At 43.1% G+C, this 22,354-nt stretch overlaps 1 protein-coding gene across 2 annotated transcripts in view; it reads left to right on the top strand.

Moving 5' to 3' along the window:
• Positions 1-17,442, top strand: part of lonp1 (lon peptidase 1, mitochondrial) — a 28,351-nt gene extending 10,909 nt beyond the window's left edge. Inside the window, exons 14-21 of one of the 2 annotated variants that reach the window (XM_041935355.1) lie at positions 6,963-7,085; positions 7,165-7,281; positions 7,489-7,629; positions 12,662-12,827; positions 12,942-13,028; positions 13,161-13,288; positions 13,563-13,727; positions 16,707-17,442. In XM_041935355.1, coding sequence (XP_041791289.1) covers positions 6,963-7,085; positions 7,165-7,281; positions 7,489-7,629; positions 12,662-12,827; positions 12,942-13,028; positions 13,161-13,288; positions 13,563-13,727; positions 16,707-16,862 — 1,083 coding nt within the window. In that variant the 3' untranslated portion in view covers positions 16,863-17,442. Of the gene's footprint in view, positions 1-6,962; positions 7,086-7,164; positions 7,282-7,488; positions 7,630-9,249; positions 10,800-12,661; positions 12,828-12,941; positions 13,029-13,160; positions 13,289-13,562; positions 13,728-16,706 lie in introns of those variants that run through there. The other variant, XM_041935356.1, reaches the window with a different exon arrangement.
• The last annotated feature ends 4,912 nt before the right edge of the window (positions 17,443-22,354 follow it).

Raw genomic sequence — 22,354 nt, 5'->3', positions numbered from 1 at the left:
CGGGCTGCAGCACGCTTGGCCTGCCAGTAACTGTCAGCTGCCTCAGGAGTCCCACGAACCAACCAGGCTCGATAGGACTCCTTCTTCAGCTTGACGGCATCCCTTACTTCCGGTGTCCACCACCGGGTTCGGGGATTGCCGCCACGACAGGCACCAGAGACCTTACGGCCACAGCTCCGAACAGCTGCGTCAACAATGGAGGTGGAGAACATGGTCCATTCGGACTCAATGTCTCCAACCTCCCTCGGGATCTGGTCAAAGCTCTCCCGGAGGTGGGAGTTGAAAACCCCTCTGACAGAGGGTTCCGCTAGACGTTCCCAACAGACCCTCACTACCCGTTTGGGCTTGCCAAGTCTGTCCAGCTTCCTCCTCCGCCAGCGGATCCAACTCACCACCAGGTGGTGATCAGTTGACAGCTCAGCCCCTCTCTTCACCCGAGTGTCCAAGACATACAGCCGAAGGTCAGATGACACGACTACGAAGTCGATCATTGACCTCCGGCCTAGGGTGTCCTGGTGCCACGTGCACTGATGAACACCCTTATGCTTGAACATGTTGTTCGTTATGGACAAACTGTGACTAGCACAGAAGTCCAATAACAGAACACCGCTCGGGTTCAGATCGGGGAGGCCGTTCCTCACGCTCCATCACGCCTCTCCAGGTAACACTGTCGCTGCCCACGTGAGCGTTGAAGTCCCCCAGTAGAACAATGGAGTCCCCAGTCGGAGCACTTTCCAGCGCCCCTCCCACGGACTCCAAGAAGGGTGGGTACTCTACACTGCTGTTCGGCCCATAGGCCGAAACAACAGTGAGGCACCTGTCCCCAACCCGAAGGCGTAGGGCAGCGACCCTCTCGTTCACCGGGGAAAACTCCAACACATGGCGGCTAAGGTGGGGAGCCATAAGCAAGCCCACACCAACCCGCCGCCTCTCACCGTGGGCAACTCCAGAGTAGAAGAGAGTCCAGCCTCTCTCAAGGAGTTGGGTTCCAGAACCCAGACTGTGCGTGGAGGTGAGCCCGACTATCTCTAGCCGGTACCGCTCAACCTCCCGCACTAGCTCGGGCTCCTTCCCCCCCAGCGAGGTGACATTCCATGTCCCCATTGCCAGATTCTGAATCCAGGGATTGGGCCGTCGGGGCCCCCGCCCACGACTGCCACCCAAATCCCACCGCATCGGCCCCTTCTGATCCCTCCTGCGGGTGATGGGCCTACTGGAGGGTGGGCCCACGTCGCTCCTTCGGGCTGTGCCCGGCCGGGCCCCATGGGCAAAGGCCCGGGCACCAGGTGCTCGCCTACGAGCCCCGACCCCAGGCCTGGCTCCAGGGTGGGGCCCCGGTAACGCCAGTCCGGGCGACGTAGTCTTCCTTGTTCTTTGATCCATCATTGGGGCTATGGAACCGCTCTTATACACAGACACTAAATACAATCAGACAGGTCACAGGTGTGGTAGCTTAGCCTTAACCGCCATTGAAACCTGTAGAGTGTCAACTTGTGTCTTTATTCAGGCCAAACATTCAAGAGTATGTAAACTTTTGATTAAGGCCATTTACGTGATTTCAATTATCATTATAATTTAAAAAGGGCATGCATAGTTGTGTAATAATAAGTGGCTGTATGTGACCACTATCCCTAAAGAACTACAGCGCTGCCTGTTAGTATTGGCACCCCTTTATTTTTTCCCAATCTTTGTAATTTCTCCATAAATAAATGGAAACGTACACAATTTGCAATACCAAGATTGTATAAATGAAGGTCCAAAGCAACTAAAAAGTTGTTTTCCCTCAAAATAGGCATTGGAATTTCAAAGACAACAAAACAGAAATACAGCAGGTGCATGAGTATTGGCACCCCTCCTTAGTATTTCGTTGCACACCCATTGGCAGCGATGACGGCCTCCAAATGTCTCCTGTAGCCATCAGTGAGCTTCTTGCATTTGTCTTGTGGTATTTTCTCCCACTCCTACTTTGCTATGTGTTGTAGGTCCCTGATATTTGAAGGGTCCCTTTTCTTTTCTTTGAATGCTTCATTGCGGTGCCTGTAAACATACTGCTTGTAAGAGTTGCCAAAAAGTTCTACTTTTGTCTCATCTGTCCACAACACATTCGCCCAGAAGGACTGTGGTCCAGGTTCTCTTTCGCAAAATCCAGACGCTCCCTTTTGTGTCTTGTTTTCAACAATGGGGTCTTCCTTGGCCTCTGCCCAAATAGCCCTGCTGTGTTGAGTGTGCGCCTTATGGTGCTTCTTGAAACAGTTACCCCAGACTGCTCCAGGTGGGCCTGCAGCTCTCTAGATGTTACCTGAGGTGATTCTGTCACCAATTGCAACAACCTCCGACGAGTTCTCTCATTGATTTTTCTCTTAGCCTTATGCCCAGGGAGGTAGAGGGCTGCATTGGGATTGGGTCCCGCGGGACCTAACACAAATCTCGCGGGAGCAGGTGGTTTGAATTTTGCTGCGGGCGGGAACGGGCAGCAAAAAAAAAAAAAAAACACTGCGGGAGTGACAGGATGATGGAGTCAACAACTGAAATCGAAAAAACCTAAAACAAGGTCTCTCCCAGTGTGTCAAAGACCCAGGGAAACAAATCAAACATCCCCATAAGTATCTATTAATAACCTATAAAATGACGTGTTTTCTCCTGCGGGACAGGAGAAGACACAAAATCAATTCATTTCTATTATTGTGCGGGCATAAATTCTCAGAATTTTGCTGGTGTGGGTGGAAGTGGATATACATGTTGCAGGTGCGGGCGGTAATGGTCAGAAATTCAGCGGGAGCGGGCAGGAGCAGGATTAAGAAAACAGTCCCGCGCAGGGCTCTACAGGGAGGTTCTTGACAGTTCCATGCTTCAAATATTTCTTAATAACATTACGCACAGTTGACACAGGGATGCCAAGCTCTTTGGAAATGGTTTTATATCCTTTGGAGCTCTTATGTATGTAAACAACAGCATTTCTTGTTTCTTCAGACAGCTCTTTGTCTTCACCATTGTGAAAAAAGGACTGAGTGAAACAGTTGGCTTTTCAAAAAACAAATCTCATCATTCATTGGCCATTTCATGTCACATGGGAACAGACAAGGCTTCACAGGTGATTTCCATTTGTAATCTACCATTGCTGAGTCAGATTAGGTTAGGTTTTAGGACAAACAGCCAGGGTGCCAATACTAGTGATACAGCAATTTACCTTTTTCACTCTACTTTTTTATTTTTTTTATTTTGTTGATACTTTCCTCTTTAATATTAAACACAAGCTATCTGTAAAAAAAAAATCTGCATCCCTACATCACTTTTGTTCAGGAGATGTTTAACATCAAGTACTTAAACTTCATGGGTGCCAATACTAACAGGCGGCGCTGTAATATTACACAAATTTGCCAGGGCTATGTAAATGTATAATATATAAAATAAGACAAGAAATAACTTTATTGATCCTACGCCAGGGAAATGACTTTGTTACAGACCCCAATAATAGCAAGAATAACGGAGATGAATCACGGATATATATATATATATATATATATGTATATATATATGTACATTAAACGCAAAAACTGTATAAAAATGAAGTTGCCTTTAGAAGGAGGACTCAGTTTCTCAATGGAAGCTTTTTGAATCACACATGCTAGGATATGGATAATAAAAGGTTAAAAGTAATTTGTACTATTGCACAGTAGAAAATATATATAAGCATAGGTTTGTGATGTTGTGATGTGAAACAACATCAACACAGTGCTATGTTAAATGATGTTGATAATTAAATGTTAAATGACATTGGAGAGAACAGTCTGACAGCTGTTGGAATGAAGGACCTGTTGTAGTTTTCCTTCTTACATACTGGATGCAGCAGTTTTTGCTGAAGGAGCTCCTTAAGGCCCCCACCGTCTCATGCAGGGGTTGAGAGGGGTTGTTCACCGCATAGATGCAGATGCCACCACAGTGTCATAAAATGTTCTTAACAGTCTCCTGCAAACTTCAAAGGACCTATTCTTCTCAGCAGATGGAGTCAACTTTGTCCTTTTTGTACAGGGCATCTGTGTTGGTGGTCCAGTCCAGTTTGTGGTTGAGGTGAACACCCAGGTATTTGTACTCACCCACAATCTCCATGTCCAAACCCTGGATGTTTACCGGTGTAATCTGTGGCACCTTCCTGCGAAAGTCTATCAACATCTCCTCTGTCTTGCTACCGTTTATGTTCAGGTGATTCCGTTCAGTTCGCACCATCAGATTCAGTTTGTTTGCCAATTTCCGGTCTCCAGATTCTGTGCCTGTCCCATTGTCATTGGTTTGGCCAGAGATGGTTTTTAGGCCTCTCCAGACTTCTTTGGCATTGTTCCCCTGACTGCACTCCTCCAGCTTCCTCCTGTAGCTGTCCTTCGGAGGAGGACCTGGAGGTGTGTCTTCAGCTGTGAAACCACAGTGTGTAGGAGCTGGCAGGCTCCCTCTGAAATGTCTCTCATGCAGTGTTGCTCCTTTACACTAATGTGCCCTGGGTTTCACCATCTGCTGTCTTGTCTTGTTGTCTCTTACCGCTCTCCTTTGCTCTCCTGTCCACTCCCAGCAGTGAAAAACGATCCAAAGTAACATGGACATCCAGAGTGAGTTCATTCAGCCATGTCTCTTTGAAGCAGATCATGCTACACTCACATTACTCCCTCTGCAGTGTGATTTGTGCCATTAGCCCTTACATCTTATTACAGAGAGATCTCACATTCCCTATAATAAGAGACGGTATCGATGGTTTATACCATCTTTTCTTCTCACATCAGTTCACTCCAGTTCACATTTCCCTTTTCCTTCTGGGAGTACCTTAGTGTTACACAGTGCTAACAGCTGTTCCCGAGCCATGGATGAATGGATCTCCCGATGCGATTTAAAAAAGTCTTCTAGAGTAAGAAGCATATCGCTGGTCTCACAGAGCAAACAAATTGAAATTATTCTCAAATGCATTTTTTAACAAATTTATGAAACCACTCTGAGTGATATCCAAGTAAACTGTAAGTGTGTAACACTCCTTGTTGAACTTGGCAACAAAGAAAGATTTTGCCAATTAAACTCCAACAGTTGATGGAAACTCTATGCTGAGTCTCCCTGTTTTTCCTGGAAGTCATTGTGGTAGTTAAAAATGACATAATGACAAAATTGCACTGATATTTAAAAAACAGCATCCAGTTTCTCATTGGCTAGAGGAATGCAGGTTTGATCACAGGTATGCTGATGATGGAATTGTGAGTGTAGGGACATTGTGGGAAAGTTTGGAGCTGCTGTAATTAGCCGCCACTCTTTTATTTATATATATATATATATATATATATATATATATATATATATGTGTATATATATGTGTATATATATATGTATATATATATGTATGTGTATATATATATATATATATATATATGTGTATATATACATATATATATATATATATGTGTATATATACATATATATATATGTATGTATATGTATGTATATATATATATATGTGTATATATATATATATGTATGTATATATATATGTGTATATATATATATATATATGTATATATATATATATATATATATATGTATGTATATGTATGTATATATATATATATATATATATATATATTAGGGACATAGGGATGTCATTCAGATTGGACAGTTGCCGGATGGTCTCAAAGAGAGGCAAGATGATCAGGACTGAGGGGATTGACCTACCAGACGGCAACATAGGTGATATCCAAGACAGCTACAAGTACCTTGGCATCCCACAGGCTAATGGAAACCATTAAGAGGCCACAAGTAAGTCAACAACAGCCAAATACCTCCAGAGAGTAAGGCAGGTCCTGAAAAGTCAGCTGAATGGTAAGAACAAGGTTGTGTACGCAATACCAGTCATCAGATACCCCGCTGGTATCATACGCTGGCCAAAGGAGGAGATAGAAGCCACAGATATCAAGACTAGAAAGCTCCTCACCATGCACGGAGGGTTCCACCCCAAGTCCAGCACCATGAGGCTATACACTAAGCGGAAAGAGGGAGGCCAAGGGCTAGTGAGCATCAAGGCCACAGTCCAGGATGAAACATCAAAAATTCAAGAATACATCAAAGATATGGCCCTGAAGGATGAACTGCTAAGTGAATGTCTCCCTCTAGAGGGATAAGAGTGATAAGAGTGTAGAGAAGAAGGAGTAGACAACCTGGAGGGACAAGCCCCTACATGGCATGTACCACCGTCAGATAGAGGAAGTGGCTGATATCAAGAAATCCTATCAGTGGCTGGAAAATGCAGGACTGACAGACAGTACAGAGGCACTAATCATGGCAGCACAAGAACAAGCCATAACCAGAGTACCAGAGTAGATCAGACCCAAGATGCAGACTGTGCAAAGAAGCCCCTGAGATAGTCCAGCACATAGTAGCAGGATGGAAGATGCTAGCTGGATCAGCATACATGGAGAGGCACAACCAAGTGGCTGGGATAGTATACAGAAACACCTGCAACCAGTATGGAATAGAAGTACCCAAATCCCAATGGGCCATACCACAGAAAGTGGCTGAGAACAACAGAGCCAAGATCCTGTGGGACTTCAGCTTCAAGACTGACAAACAGCTCCTGGCTAACCAACCGGACATAGTGGTGGTAGACAAAGAGCAGAAGAGGGTGGTGGTAATAGATGTGCCAATCCCAGCTGAGGCCAACATTAGGAAGAAGGAACACAAGAAAATTGAGAAGTACCAAGGGTTGAAAGAGCAGCTGGAACAGATGTGGAAGGTCAAGGCTAGCGTGGTCCCTGTGGTAGTGGGGGCACTCGGGGCAGTAAACCCCAAACTGGGAGAGTGGCTCCAGCAGATACCAGGAACAACATCTGATATATATATATATATATATCAATCAGAAGTGTGGCGATAATCCTTGGTTACTGTGCTAGAGAATAATGATAATGAATCTATGTATCTGTCTGACCTGTCATTACCAGGTGGATAAAATTGGACGTGGTTACCAGGGTGATCCATCCTCTGCATTGCTGGAACTCTTGGATCCTGAACAGAATGCCAACTTCCTCGACCACTACCTTGATGTTGCTGTAGATCTCTCAAAGGTAAGAGTGTCCGCTATTTCTATACAATTTCAAAGTTTCAATGACAAAATGACCCACCCATCACTCTCTGCCAATGAAGGTTTTGTTTATCTGCACGGCCAATGTGATTGACACCATCCCAGAGCCTCTCAGAGACAGGATGGAGATGATCAATGTGTCTGGATATGTGGCCCAGGAGAAACTGGCTATTGCTGAGGTAACACCAATTTCTATCTCTGCACTTATGTAATATGTAAAATTAAAAAAAAAAAGAGTACTGTATAAATTATCTTATGATGATTATTGTTGTGTACTTAAAAGAAGATTTATTTTTCTCACTGTTAAGGAATCAAGTAGTAAATAAAAGTTCAATATGCCTTAGTTGTACATCATGCTTTTACTTTCCATTTCTCTGTCTCTCCAGCGTTACCTGGTCCCTCAGCTCCGCTCTCTGTGTGGTCTGACTGAGGAGAAGGCTTCAATCTCATCTGATGCTCTCAGTCTGCTCATCAGGCAGTACTGCAGGGAATCTGGAGTCAGGAACCTGCAAAAACAAGTTGAAAAGGTAAAATAGTGTGAAGGTCTTTTCTTCTGTCTTTACTAAACCAGAGCTCACATGCATTAGTCTACTCAGAACAAAGATTTCGATCTTGATCTGCAGAACACAGACTCACACAAACTGAATCCTACTACAACTTTATCCTTTGACAGGACCAGCAGGGACTGCTGGTGTTGCAGTAGGTAAGAGGTTGGAACGGTATGGTACAGGTCAGAAAGGAACAGAAAACCACCAGCTAAACTAATCTTAGGCTCCTTTCACGTCAATCCATTTTCATTTTAGAACACAAAATGCTTACATAAATAAATACTGCTTACCCTAATCCCCCATGGCAGGGACTTCCAACCACCTAGCAGAGCTAGTAATATGAGACAGACAAACAATGAAACTGAGGGGAAATGAATGAGATGTGTATTCTTGACCAGTAATGTAGTAACACTTTGATTTATTACTGTTCATTTTTTAAAAGAAAATGTGAGAGCAAGACAAGGCTATAGTACCCTAGAAATAGCCTAGTAGTATTGAAGTATCTTTGTTGGTGGATAATATAAAATAAAACCACTTTTTTCTACAGGTAGATCTTCAGTTAAGTATCAAACAGGACCCTTTATTAAAGGAACTAAACTATTCTTCTAGATATAGCTGCATCAACGCCAATCATACAAACACCACACACACACACACACACACACACACACACACACATTGTTTGCTTTCTTACATACACACAAAAACCAAGTTTAGCATCATTTTATTTCTCCAGAATGAAAGAATGGTCTCCATAACAACCTGCCACCACATTGTGAAAATACCCCAATGCAAATACATATCGAATGTAGGAACAGAGAAATTTCATTGTTTTTGAAAATTATTTCCCCATTTAGAATTTGATGCCAACAACATGTTTCAAAAAAAGTTAGGACAGGTTCATGTTTACCACTCTGTTGCATCACCTCTTCTTTTAACAACAGTCTGTAAGCGTTTGGGAACTGAGGAGACCAACTGCTGTAATCCTGAAAGTGGAATGTTTTCCCATTCTTGCTTGATGTACAGCTGCTGAATATCAGCTGCTCAACAGTTCAGGGTCTCCTTTGTCGTATTTCACGTTTCATGATGCACCAAACATTTTCAGTGGGTGACAAGTCAGGACTGCAGGCAGGCCAGTTCAGCACCCACACTCTTTTACTGCGGAGCCAGGTTGTTGAAATAAGCGCAGAATGTTGTTTAGCGTTGTCTTGCTGAAATAAGCAAGGCCCTCCCAGAAGAAGATGTTGTCTACTTGGCAGCATATGTTGCTCCAAAACCTGTATATTTAATTCATCGCTAATGGTGCCCTCACAAATGTGCACGTTACTCTTATCATGCGCACTGATGCACCCCTATACCATCACAGATGTTGGCTCTTGAACTATACACGATAATGCACTGTGTCAAGATGGTGCTGGATGACCTGCAGCTGGTTACAGTTGCTCTGAACCCTTTTTTCTTACTTTTCCTTCTTTTTTCTTATGTAAATAGACACATTACTTTATCTTTCTTTAAAGTGGGTGAAGCATTGTGCAACTCTGCATGTGGGAAACCCATTTTTATTTTGTTTGGCACTGTTTTTTTCATTTTTTGGGTCAGCGTCGAGGACCCCTTTTGGATTCAGCCACAGCTCCGAGCGTCCCACTTACACATACAAGAACTCCTGAGTCTGCACGGCCCTTCTTTGCTGTACGCGGACAAGCCCGCCGTCCCTGCAGATGCGGAGGAAATGAGAGGCTGCAGAGGTGGACGAAAGAAGCAGAGGACTTCTGTTCCCTCTGTCATCATGTGAAACATCCGCTCTATCTCTAACAAGGCGGAGGAGGAACGAACTATCTACCGAGGGAGTTTTTGCACGTGATTGTGTTTTTTGCGTGTACTTTCCTCATGTGTGTGAGCGGCTCCACAGCACTGTCAGGCAGATCCAGACGCGCCACCCCTGAGCCCTGCTGCTGATCAGTGGGGACTTCAATCACGCTTCTCTCTCCGCCTCTCTCCCAACATTCACACAGTATGTCAAGTGTCATACGAGGGATAATACGACACTGGACCTGCTGTATGTGAATGTGAAGGACGCTGATCACGACCTTGTTCATCTGCTCCCCAAATACACACCCAGGGTGCGAAAGGAACCTGCACAGAAGAGGACTGTGAAAGTGTGGACTGAGGAGGCTAATGAGAGACTGAGGGACTGTTTCCAGGCCACAGACTGGAGCATGCTCTGGACATTGGACCAGGTGAGGAGAGAGCTGAGGCGACTAAAGCAGAGGATATCTGCAGGACCAGACGGCATCAGCCCCAGGCTGCTGAGGACCTGTGCGGACCAGCTCTGTGAGGTCCTCTGCCACTTCTTCAACCTGAGCCTCAGCCTGGAGAAGGTCCCTGTCCTGTGAAAAACCTCCTGTGTGGTCCTGGTTCCTAAGATAACTCACGCCAAGGAAGTGGCCCACTACAGACCTGTCGCCCTGACCTCCCACCTCATGAAGAACATGGAGAGGCTCCTCCCCAGCCACCTCCGCTATGTGGTGAGTTCCACCCTGGACCTGCTGCAGTTTGCCTACAGGCCCAACATCAGGGTAGAAGATGTCACCTACCTGCTGCAATGGGCGCTCACCCACCTGGAGATCGCCAGCTGCCATGTGAGGGTTATGTTCTTCTCCAGCGCTTTCAACACCATCAGACCGGCACTGCCGAGGGGGAAGCTGGAGGACGCGGGAATGGATAGACATCTGGCTGCCTGGACAATCGACTGCCTCACTTACCGTCCACAGTACGTGCAAATATACAGCTGTGAGTCAGAGGTGGTAGTCTGCAGCATGGGAGCACTCAAGGGCACCGTCCTCTCACCTTTCCTCTACACCATCTATACCTCGGACTTCACCTACAACACGGACAGCTGTCATCTTCAGAAGTTCTCTGATGACTCCGCCATCGCGGGCTGTGTGTCAGAGGGGAACGAGCTGGAGTACCGGTCAGTCATTATGGACATTGTGGACTGGCGTGAGCGCAACCACCTGTGCTTGAACACCAGTAAGAAAAAGGAGATGGTTGTTGGCTTCAGAAGGAGGACACTACCACACTCACCAGTGAACATCCAGGGGGAGAACATAGAGACAGTGGACAGATTCAAGTACCTGGGTGTTCACCTTAACAATAAACTGGACTGGTCCCACAACACTGACGCCCTGTCCAAGAGGGGCCAGAGTCACCTCCACCTCCTGAGGAGACTGAGGTCCTTTGGAGAGTGTGCAGACCCCTGCTCAGGACTTTTTATGACTCTGTGGTAGCCTCCTGCTATCATCTACGCTGTCGTCTGCTGGGTCTTCTGGGCAGCACAGAGTGGGACAGGAGGGCCCCACCTCCTCCACAGAGTCCAGGCCCCTGGGCTCTGTGGAGAAGGTGGGTGAGAGGAGGCTGTCGGCCAAGCTTGCAGCCACCATGGACAACAGCTCTCACCCACTGCACAGGACTGTAGAGGAGCCGAGCAGCTTTTTCAGTGGCCGGCCGAGACACCCTCAGTGCAGGAAGGAGCACTACAGCAGTCCTTCATTCCCACCGCTGTCAGTCTGTACAACTCCAGTGCATAGTTATTATGTGCAATCACGTTGCTAACCTGTTACCTAATTAATTATGAGATGTTTCACCAGGTGCTTTCTTTTAGAATGTCAGCTTTTCCAATCTTTTGTTGCCACTGTCTCAACTTTTTTAAAACATGTTGCTGTGGTTAAATTCTAAATGAGGATATCATTTTCAAAAAACAATGACTCTCTTCTCAACCTTAGATATGTTGTCTTTGTGCTATTTTCAGTTAAATATGGGGTTTCAGTGTTTTGCAGATCATCACATTCTATTTCTATTTACACATCGTCCCAAATTTGTTTGAAACAGGATTGGACATCTGTTGTTTTTGGATGAATTTTACTGCTGCATTAATGTGCAGGTTGCATTTTAGGTTGGATTTACAGGTTTACAGGTTGTACTTTATATACAGCTGGATAGTTTAATCTTCACCAGTGCATCATACTCTATAAGATCATCATATTTGTAACATTGTTGTCCTGTGAGAACCACATATCTCTAAAATTAAACTTTTCCTGACCTTAGAAAAGTGGCCTGTTTTTTTAACTTTGTTGCACTGCATTTTCCAGCTAGAGGCGTTTAGAAGAGCATTTTCTCTGCCCATACAAGAGATACAATGCAGTCACACGATTTTCACTGGACAGGAGTAGTACGAACCCTTTTAATCTAAAAAATATAGGAGCAATGTTTGCCTCTGCGATGGAGTATGTGTTATGATGAAAATAAATGAGCTGAAATGATGAAATTGTAAGACAAAAACACAATGTTGTTGACAATGTTTTAATAAAAATAGCTTAGTTCGAAAGTACTCCTCATTTTTGTCCTTCTTTCAGGAAAAAACGTTATCTGTTGCCTCAGTATCGGCCCTGGTAGCTGTAAAATACTGTATGATAGAAAGTTAAAATAACATAATAAACAGAAATATAAAAAAACCCTCCTTTTGATACAGGTATAATACATTGTTGTATGTGCTTTATGATGACTCCCCACCTATGTTTTCTGCTGCCACCTTATACTTATGTGTTACTTTCAGCAGCAGCACCACTTCATCCTCAGTCCAAGCAAAGAAATCTCTGGTTTTCCTCTGCAATATTTTCTGCAACTAAGCAGCCAACCCATCTGTTTCCTTTTTACACCAGCACGCATGCCCAGTGTGTGTGAATGGTCATGTGATATGGATTTTCAGGTGTGTTAGTATGGAAGGAGATTATTTCTGAAATGCTTGTCTAGATGGACGTAGTTTTCATTTTAAAATGAAAACATATCAATGTGGACATGCTATTAATTTGGAAACCAGCATATGGTCTGTGCTTGTATGTGAGAAAACCATTATTTCTTATCCTAAGAGCACAGAAACACCAGAAAGTAGCACATCCCCCATTGTTCTTTTCCAGTGTGTAATTGCTTTTCTATCTGTCTGTCTGTCCGTCAGGTTTTCCGTAAGGTGGCATTCAGTATTGTCAGTGGTAAGCAAACCGCAGTGACTGTTACACCTGACAACTTGCAGGACCATGTGGGTAAACCTGTTTTCACAGTGGATCGAATGTACAATGTCACCCCACCAGGGGTGGTAATGGGGCTGGCATGGACCGCTCTCGGTAAGACACGTGCACTCACGCACGCACGCACACACACACGCACGCACATACAGACCTGTATCAATAGAAACTGTGACCTACTGAAGGTCTGTCTACATTTTGTCTTCTGTGTAGGAGGATCAACGCTGTTCATTGAGACTTCACTGCGCCGTCCTCTGGGAGGAGCAGACCCTAAAGGAGAGGGGTCACTGGAGGTTACAGGTCAGTCAGGAAGGCCACGAACTGAGTCACTCTGCGGAGTGGAGGTTAATCAGACACTGTCCAGTATTGTTCTGTTATCTTCACCAGATACTGAACAGAAAGCATATTAAAGACGTTTGTGCTCCTCTACAGGTCAGCTGGGGGACGTTATGAAAGAGAGTGCAAAGATTGCTTCAACCTTTGCTAGAGCCTTTCTGATGACCCAAGAACCAGAAAATCACTTTCTGGTCACCTCGCACCTCCACCTGCATGTCCCTGAGGTAACCATGGCAATACAGTACTGTAAATGAATGTTTTACTAATTACTGTGCTCAGTCTTTTTTATTCTTATTACTTATTTATACTACCTACCTACTACCTTAATAGTATGCGAATGAAAATGCATTTTATTTGCATAGCATCTTTCTAAACAGAAGTGCTTTAAAAAGTGTATATGTCAAAATATGTGTCCACTGTGATAGCATCGAAAATACACTGTGGGTGGCAGCAATGATCATTCCCGTCTGTTTGTCTGTAACTGTCACTTGTTTCTAGGGGGCAACTCCCAAGGATGGACCAAGTGCTGGCTGCACCATTGTTACAGCACTGTTATCCCTGGCAACCAATCAGCCAGTGCGTCAGAACGTAGCCATGACTGGTGAAGTGTCACTGACTGGCAAAATACTGCCAGTAGGTGGAATCAAAGAGAAAACTATAGCTGTAAGTATAAGACACACATACACAAATATATATAGATATATGTGGTTCCCAGCATATTCAAACTATATGTAACCATGAATATATGCAATGTTTAAAAGAGTACTTGCATCGATTTAACATTTCACCTCTATAACACTGTTGGACTTGTAATAAACAGGAGGAAGGGTGAGGGCACTATTTTAATTACACAAGCTCAACAGTGCAAAGTGGTAGGTCTTGAGTGGACTTACTGTGTGGGAATCTCCAGGCTCACCCACTACTTTGGTTCATGTTCATGTTGAGCCCAAAAGGGCTGGGTGAAGTGGATTTCAAATCTGATAGTGTAGTGATTTATAAATATACTCTCAGCCATTCACATCACGTGACTACACAGCACTACAGATCTGGAGGGAAAGGCAGATGGTGTGGTCTGTTTTGTTTTTTGTGCAATGATGACAGAAATAAGAAATGAAAAAATGTTGATGAAGTCGATTATATGACCTCATCAAGCCAACGTTATTTCAGTTTTAATTTTACTGTACATGTCATGTCACAAATGGCATCATCATGTTGGACAGGAGGCTATGATAGACATTATTGATGAGCTGCTGGCATCTGACATCTCTCCCATGAGCGTGTGCAGAAGTGTGTGTGGTTATTCTGTAGCAGCCTGGTGTCATTTGCACGTGATTCAAGGTAGAGACAACAGATGTATCAGCATGTGACCTGCTGTCATTAGATGGTTGCAGGGATTTGATGAACTGAGGGAGAAGCTATACATTCAGCATAAATCTGATGCAGATAACAGATACTATAAGAATTACTCATTCATGTATACGTCAATGGAGACTGCTCCTGCTTTAACTGCATTCAAAGTTACATTGTGGTGCCAATATTCAACGCATGTGTTCATTGGAGAGCGATTATTGAAAATCGAAACTCTCTTTGCGCTGCCTCCTTTAAATTATCCCTGCACCTGTTTGTGCCAGTTTTCACACCTGGCAAAATCATGTGCTTTTCTGTGACACAGGTGACTTTGTTGATGAAGCAAGTTCAGGAAGAAACTGTTCTTGTGTAAGGTTTTGGTCTTCAAGATCTTCTGAAGTGCACAACCATCTTGACAGACTTTAGAGCATTGAGTCCCAAGTTGTTCTGTCTGCACCAGGTCACCAGATGGTCAGTCTTCCACCTGTAGGTGGACTCATCCTGACCAGAGATGAGTCCAATGAGGGTGGTGTCATCTACAAACTTCACAAGCTTGATGGACTGATGACTGGAGGTGCAGCTGTTGGTATTTAGGGAGAAGAGTAGAGGTGATAGGACGCAGCATTGTGGGTGCTGATGGTGATGCTGCCTGTCAAACAGGAAGTCTGTGAGCCACTTGCAGGTGGAGTCAGACACACTTAGCTGGGAAAGATTGTCCTGCAGCAGAGCCAGGATGATGGTGCTAAGGGTGGGACCAAAATCCACAAACAGGATTTAGCAGGCATTCTGACATAAACCACTTCATACGGATGTTTCACAAAAGGCAGTGTGGTGTAGTTTTCAGATGGAAGTTTGCATGAATAACAGAAGACTATATTTTAATTTAGCCTTCACAGCCAAGATAATCGTTTGAGCATCTCACACATTTCAGCTAGGAAAGAACAATGTAGATCTAATCTGGTTGCTGTTCTAAACAATTTGAAGTTGTTGGGGATTTTTTTTATTTTTTCCAGCAGCACTTCATTAGAAGCTAGAGTTGAAAAACTGGTAAAAAACATTTGAGCTTCAAGTGGTCAGTGACATCAAAAGCTGCAGTAAAATCCAAAAGCACAGCCCCAGCTATTGATGAGTCATTTATACTTATGAAGTGCTAGTAGAGTGCCCTGTCAGTAAGCATGCAATGCTGATGTAAGTAGTCCATTTGTACTAAAATATTTTAGCATTTTGAAAATTGTATTGAATTGAAAATTATCTTCTCAAGTAGCTTACTGAACACAGTGAGAATACTAATGGGTCTGCAGCTCAAGCCAGTTAAACCTGCTCTTCCATCTTTAGCTAATGATATTAATTTATACTCTTTCCAGAGGTCCGGAAAGGTTCCACTTAGTAAAACATCTATTGAAGATATGACATATTGGTCGGGAAAGCAGCCTAAATTCCCTCCAGTTTGGAGATGTTTCATCTGAAAGAGAGAGCAACATCTCCTCAACTGCTCTCCTGACATGGGATAGCTTTTCTAAAAGTCTGAAAATAGCCTGGAGGATGTGCAGAATTCTAATTGTCTCTCTTTTCGACTTGATTTACAATAAGCTGACTCCGGACTTGGGCATTTTAGTTTGTCTTGTTTAAGCAATCAAACTATTGTCACAGCAGCCACTGATTCAAGATTCAAGATCGTCTTTATTATCACTGAGCATAGCATGTCAAGGAAATTTGTATTGCAACCCCAATGTTAGAACAATAGGAAATATAAGAAAGTAATAATAAAATAAGATATAGATACTAGAATAAACTAAACTAACATGCAGATAAAAATATGTATAAATGCAATAAAAATATACCAGAAATGAAAATATAGTAAGGCAATAAGAATATACTAGAACAATAAACAGTAAAATATACCAGCAGCATAAGATATACCAACAGCATAAAACATACTATACTCAACAGCAGCAAATAAACTAAAATGTATAGAGTGCAAAGTGGCTGACCATTTAGTTAAGTGTGTGTGTACATAAAAGTTAAGTACACAGAAGGTGCAGGTGGAGGTGGAAGTGAAGGTGTAAAAGTGCGGTGTTCAGTGGTTCACAGTTCTCACAGTCTCTCACTCCAGTGACAATCTCACCAGTACTTCAGATAGTTCACATATTTCTGGGGGCCGAGATGTTGGATGAATCAACAATTACAATCCTGTTGTCAGGGGCAAAAAACCTGTTGTTCTTGACGTCATCTTGAAATAAGTTCCAAATTAATGTAAACTCCACAATTTGAACTGGATTTTCTTGTCCCTGTCAGGCTCGTCGTGCTGGTGTGACCTGCATCGTCTTGCCAGCTGAGAACAGGAAGGACTTCTCTGACCTGGCGGACTATATCACCCAGGGTCTGGAGGTCCACTTCGTGGACCACTACAGCCAAATTTACCCTATTGTCTTCCCACAGAGCCCATCATAATCTGCTTTCAACTACAGTGATAAAACCAAGACAAGATGGACTGAGATTTCTTTCCAAAGCACTTCAGAACCCATTTGCTACCACATAACACAGATTGCCATCGTAGTTGTAGTTAAAATCCAGTTATTGACTAATTCTTGGAAATATGCCGTTTAGACTCTGTGGTCCTGCTGTGGTGGATTATTTGTTTCCAAATGTTCCAGTGGAACAGCTGGCTTGGTGATCCCTCACATATAATTCAGTTTTAACCACCACAGGACTCCTGAATGTAGGAAGACCGCCATGTGTTTGAGGACAGCGTCACTGGACTGAAACCATGCAGCCAACATTGTCAAAAACAGACACATGCATACTGTGTATGTCATACACAGTGATGTGATGGTGATGATGAACACCTGTCATCACAGGATATGATGTCTTCAATGAGCAGAAGTCGGGGTGGCATGTTTGCTGTCAGGCAGCCTCATTACCCACAGCTCTCATTTTACAGGACTGTGGATGGACTCTTTCATAGATCTATTGTATTATTTTATATTGTTATTGGTCAAATGTTATGATGATGAAATAAATTAAATAACAATCACAACTCCGCTGGCTGCTGCTATCTGTTCCAATCAACCTGTGAAAAGATTTCTAATTGACACTACTTAGATTTGATCCCAATGTCTAGACTGTTGTTCGTTATTTTTATCTTCAAAATAGTTAAATTTAACAAACAAACATGAAGATGTCTAAGATTAACCATATTTACATAGCACAAGTTAACAAACTGTCACAAATGATGACGAAAATACATACTGTAACCTATAAACGCATGTGTGCATTTACACTTGCAACCTGGAGATCAAATTAATTTTTTATGTGTGAAAATGTAATCTCAACTCCTTGGAGTATAATTAAATAACTTAAAACACTAAATTGGAAGTTAAACACGGACATATGTGCTGTATACAAAATAATGAACTTGAGAAATGATCCAATAAATATTTAAAACTTAGGGACTCAGGGACAAACTCCTCTTGAAATAAGCTGAAATAAAAAACATTTTACTTCCAGTTTGGAAAAATACTTAATATTCTTGTTTTAAGGGCCTGGTTGGTAGTGTTCATCAGGGCTGCTTTCTGTCGAAGAAAGAAAACAGTTCACAGTGAGGTGACTTTTTGATGTTGAATGCCGACAAAACAGAAGTGACAATGTTTTGTCATAAGGCATGTAGGATTTGTGTAAGGCAGGCTCTAGTTTCCTTCGGTTTGCGCTGTTTGTTTTTAATTCCGACTTGAATTTTTCCAAACATTTTAAGTATGTTACTAAGTGAACTAATGGTTAAATCAATAACTTCATCCAGGTTCATTCAGCAATGCACAAACCCTATTACTGTACTATTTCACATTATTTGCCAGTTTCCCTGGATACCATCCATCCATCCATCCATTTTCTTCCGCTTATCCGGGGCCGGGTTGTTCGGGCAACAGTCTAAGCAGGGATGCCCAGACCTCCCTCTCCCCAGACACTTCCTCCAACTCTTCCAGGGGGACCCCGAGGCGTTCCCAGGCCAGCCAAGCGACATAGTCCCTCCAGCTTGTCCTGGATCTTCCCCGGGGCCTCTTCCAGGTGGGGCATGCCCCAAACACCCTCCCAGAAAGGCGTTCAGGAGGCATCCGGTAAAGATGCCCGAGCCACCTCAGCTGGCTCCTCTTGACGTGGAGGAGCAGTGGCTCTACTCTGAGCTCCTCTGCCCCAGACACATATTAACCAATTCCAGCTTGTACATAATACAAAATATTTTGTAAATGCACCATGCATTTTCTATGTCTGAAAAGACCTTTGTAAACTTTTCTGAAGAGTGCTATACAAATAAACAACATTGTTAACTGATTCCAGCATTCACACCAATAATTCATTCATCACCACCCAGGTTCCCCTGAAAGGCCAGCAGTTTGTTCTGCAGCCCTAGCTCAGAAGGCATCAACAAGCCACAGCACAACCTGGTGTTCTGGATACTTCCATTATCATCTGGTTTCCCCCTCATCCCTCTCCAAGTCCTGGTGGCAGTGTGCTGTTCACTCTACTGAAAGATCACCAGTTACCTGCCACCGACAATCATAGACCTGTACACTGCCAGAGCACAGAAGACAGTTGGCAAGATCTTTACCGACCTCAACAGTTACCTCTCTGCCCAGGTGCCATCTCAGAGCCAGCACACAAGCAGGTCACCAAAAATGAACACACAACTTCCTGTAGTGAACCTGTCCAGCTCAAATTCACTCTTTCACTCTCCTTAAATGCCCTCTAGATGTTGGCTCCCACTTTACTCCCACTTCTATCCAGAACTGCAAAGTCTGTGTTTTTTTGTCATGGAGACACGAAGAGCTCAATAGCTAATTTAATTTCTCAGGTGGTATTGGTCCATCTATTCTACACTGTTTTTTTCCTCAAAATTTTCCCTGATAAGACCTCTTCACATTGCATGCACTGTTGACATTGCCCTCACACTGGACAGCTCACACCTTTATCATTCTGGTACATAGAGTCAGATGACCCCAAATAATTTACAATATAGCTTCAGATTGACTTGTGTCATCAGGGTCCTGGGGCTTAGATTCAGCATCAAGTCAGCACAGGTAATGACACAACCTACACTAGCTACTATGACAAGCTTATTACAAAACAAAGATACATATAACTAGGACTGTAATTTATAACACTGTTATGGTCTATCTTGAACTGTATTTTGTCAGTGTTACAATATGTCTGACTATGCAGTTTTTTCCCATTATGACACCGAACTGCAGCACATTTCGTGCAAACATATATTTGATTCCAAATTTAGATTTTTGTCATTAGCTTTTATTGTGAATAATGCGGGCGGAAGTGTTTTCTTGTTGCTGCCGGCGGAACACAGTTGACTTGACTGTGGTCCTTAGGAGCAGCAGTGTTGGGTAATTGGTTGAGGGGATGCTCTGGGAGAAAGGAGTGAGTGAACAGCTGGATGTTTCATTTCACAGACTCCTCCGTTTCGTGCTACAGAATCTGCCGTTCGGCCTGCCGTTGTTTGACGCTCCAGCTGCTCGTTGCTCGATCCCCTTGTGTTTCCATAGGTGTCTCTGTTTGCAGGATGCGGCGGGCCCACGGTGTTCTGCAAATGGATTTATCCATCACGTGCTGTTTTGCTTTTGGATGCCTAGAGCTTCATCTTCAACATCGAAACGAAATCTGAATAAATAGGATCATACAAGTCAGAGGGAATAAGAAGGCGTCGTGCCGGGCAGGCGTCACTCGCAGTCTCCTCCATTCTTCCTTAGCGTGGTATGAAACAACGATAAAACGTCGTTTGAATTATTTCACCTGATTTGTTTGTACGGAAAAACATCTGGAACGCTGTTCTGCTGCAGTTTTTTCTACCCTGAAGTCATGTAAGTACTGATGGGCATATACAGTGCTGCGATCAAATATACTTCACTGTTATTGTGTGTTGTGGCTCAGTCTGTTAAGGTGGCATGGCCTACAATACCGCTGGATAGTCAACAGCTTCAGCTTTCAGTATCACAGCCACTATGACCACAGTAACTGCACATGGCTTTATTGTACTGTATGTACACATCAGTCAATTGGAATTGATTTTAACTTCCTGCAGGGCTGCACCTAGTTTTTAGTAGAAGTAGTAGTATAAACAGTATAAGAACATGGGATAAAATGACTTAATAATTACTTATTAAGTAATTATTACACGTGAAGGTTTAAGTCATGACAAAAATGAGCAGAGGATGTCACAGAGTTAGTATCTTAATAATTGTGTAAAATTTGGAAAGATACTAAAGCTAAATGTACCATACACAGTCAATTCAATACAAGAGCTCTACCATAAATTCTAACTTTATGAAGTTTGTAACGTTCAGTTTTTGTTGACATTGTCAGAAAGGTGTAAATTCAATTGTGTTCAATTTTAGTTTAAGGTAGTGGCTGACTTCATTTTGCTAAAAGGTGTTCTTAACTCAACTAGCTTTCTGTTATTTTTGCAGGGTGTGTCTTCTTAGGATTTACTGCTTTACTTACCATTTAGCTTGTATGGCTTATTTCAGATATTCTAAATAACTGAAAGTAATCAAATGTCATTGCTTTGTTGAAATTATGCCATTGCTCTAAGACAATGTCAGCTGCCACACACTTGTAATCTGTGGCTCTCAAGGAAGGTTATGCTCAAATTAGAATAGCTACCCGTTGTATGTAATTATTAAAAATAGGTACAGTGTAAGGTCTTTGTAAATTCATCCCAAACGCCAGGTTGTTGCTCAGTAGTTCATCCTGTACCCTATCATAACAGTACTTATTACCCAGTACTTATACCTGCAGTAAGTCCTTTCATTTCCCACATTGTTACCCCCTTGTTCCCCAACTTCACATTTTGGTCCCTTGTATCTACATGTTTGCATCAGTATGTACTTTACCGGTACATACATTACACTGTAAATTTGGGAAAATTATGCTGTATGTTGCAACCTGTAATCTAAAGTGTTACTGAAATCTTCCTCAGGCAAACAGCTACAGAACCCTTCAGTGATGCTGTGCAGGCATCCAGCTCCATGACAGACAATGAAAAGGCCTTGATGATGGATCCTTACATGAAAGTCAATGCCTCATAGCAAGGATGGTTCCCATGGTGACAATGATTCACAGACTTAGAGCAATACACTCATTCTAATAATCAGGGCACTGATAACACCAGTAAAAATTAAAGCTGTTTTTGACATTTATCTAAGACATCATTCTTTGTGGAGCTGCTGTTACAACATACTTCACTTCTGGCTTGATAGTATTCATTCTTTCACAGTCAGGGAGGTACTGTCCACACCTTGATAATGAAGGAGGGTTAAATTAAGGCCAACTGGACTTGAATGTAGAAACTTCAAAACTTTTTGCCTCTCATTCAATGGGCTTCTTGAGTTCTACCTGACTGGTATGGAGTCCCAGGTTTTTAATGTCTGTGGGGGGTTATCACAGTCATTGATATCACTGCTCCTGAATGTCTATGGTTATTATAGTTGTTGGAGTCACCTGGGACAGGGTGTGATCTGTCACTTTACACATCCACAGCCTGTACCAGTTAATAAAAACTTCAAAGCACAATCAAGTCGACATTTCAAGATGTTTACTGAGTTGTTGCTCTTAAGCTTTTATATGCATAGGCTCCTAATCAGACCACCAGCATAGACTAATTTACTATACCTTTAATGTGCTATGGTAATTTATTCAAACTCCTCATCACCACAGAAACTAAAGGAACAGACACCCATGTTGATGTTAACTTTCAGCAAGCACAAGTCAGCAATACTAGCTATAGTGTGTTCTACAAGATGGTCTTTCAAATACTGAGCAGCTCTCGTGTTATAATGTGCTGCACTGTTTTCCAACATGTGCATGGCAATCAAAATGCTGAGCTCAGTTGTTAAAGCAGAGTGTTGTTCATGATTGACCTTTTCGTTCACTGTTGTTCT

Source organism: Chelmon rostratus, chromosome 4, assembly GCF_017976325.1.
Source record: "Chelmon rostratus isolate fCheRos1 chromosome 4, fCheRos1.pri, whole genome shotgun sequence".
Classification (NCBI taxonomy): domain Eukaryota; kingdom Metazoa; phylum Chordata; class Actinopteri; order Chaetodontiformes; family Chaetodontidae; genus Chelmon; species Chelmon rostratus.
This window is presented reverse-complemented; position numbering and strand designations above follow the sequence as displayed.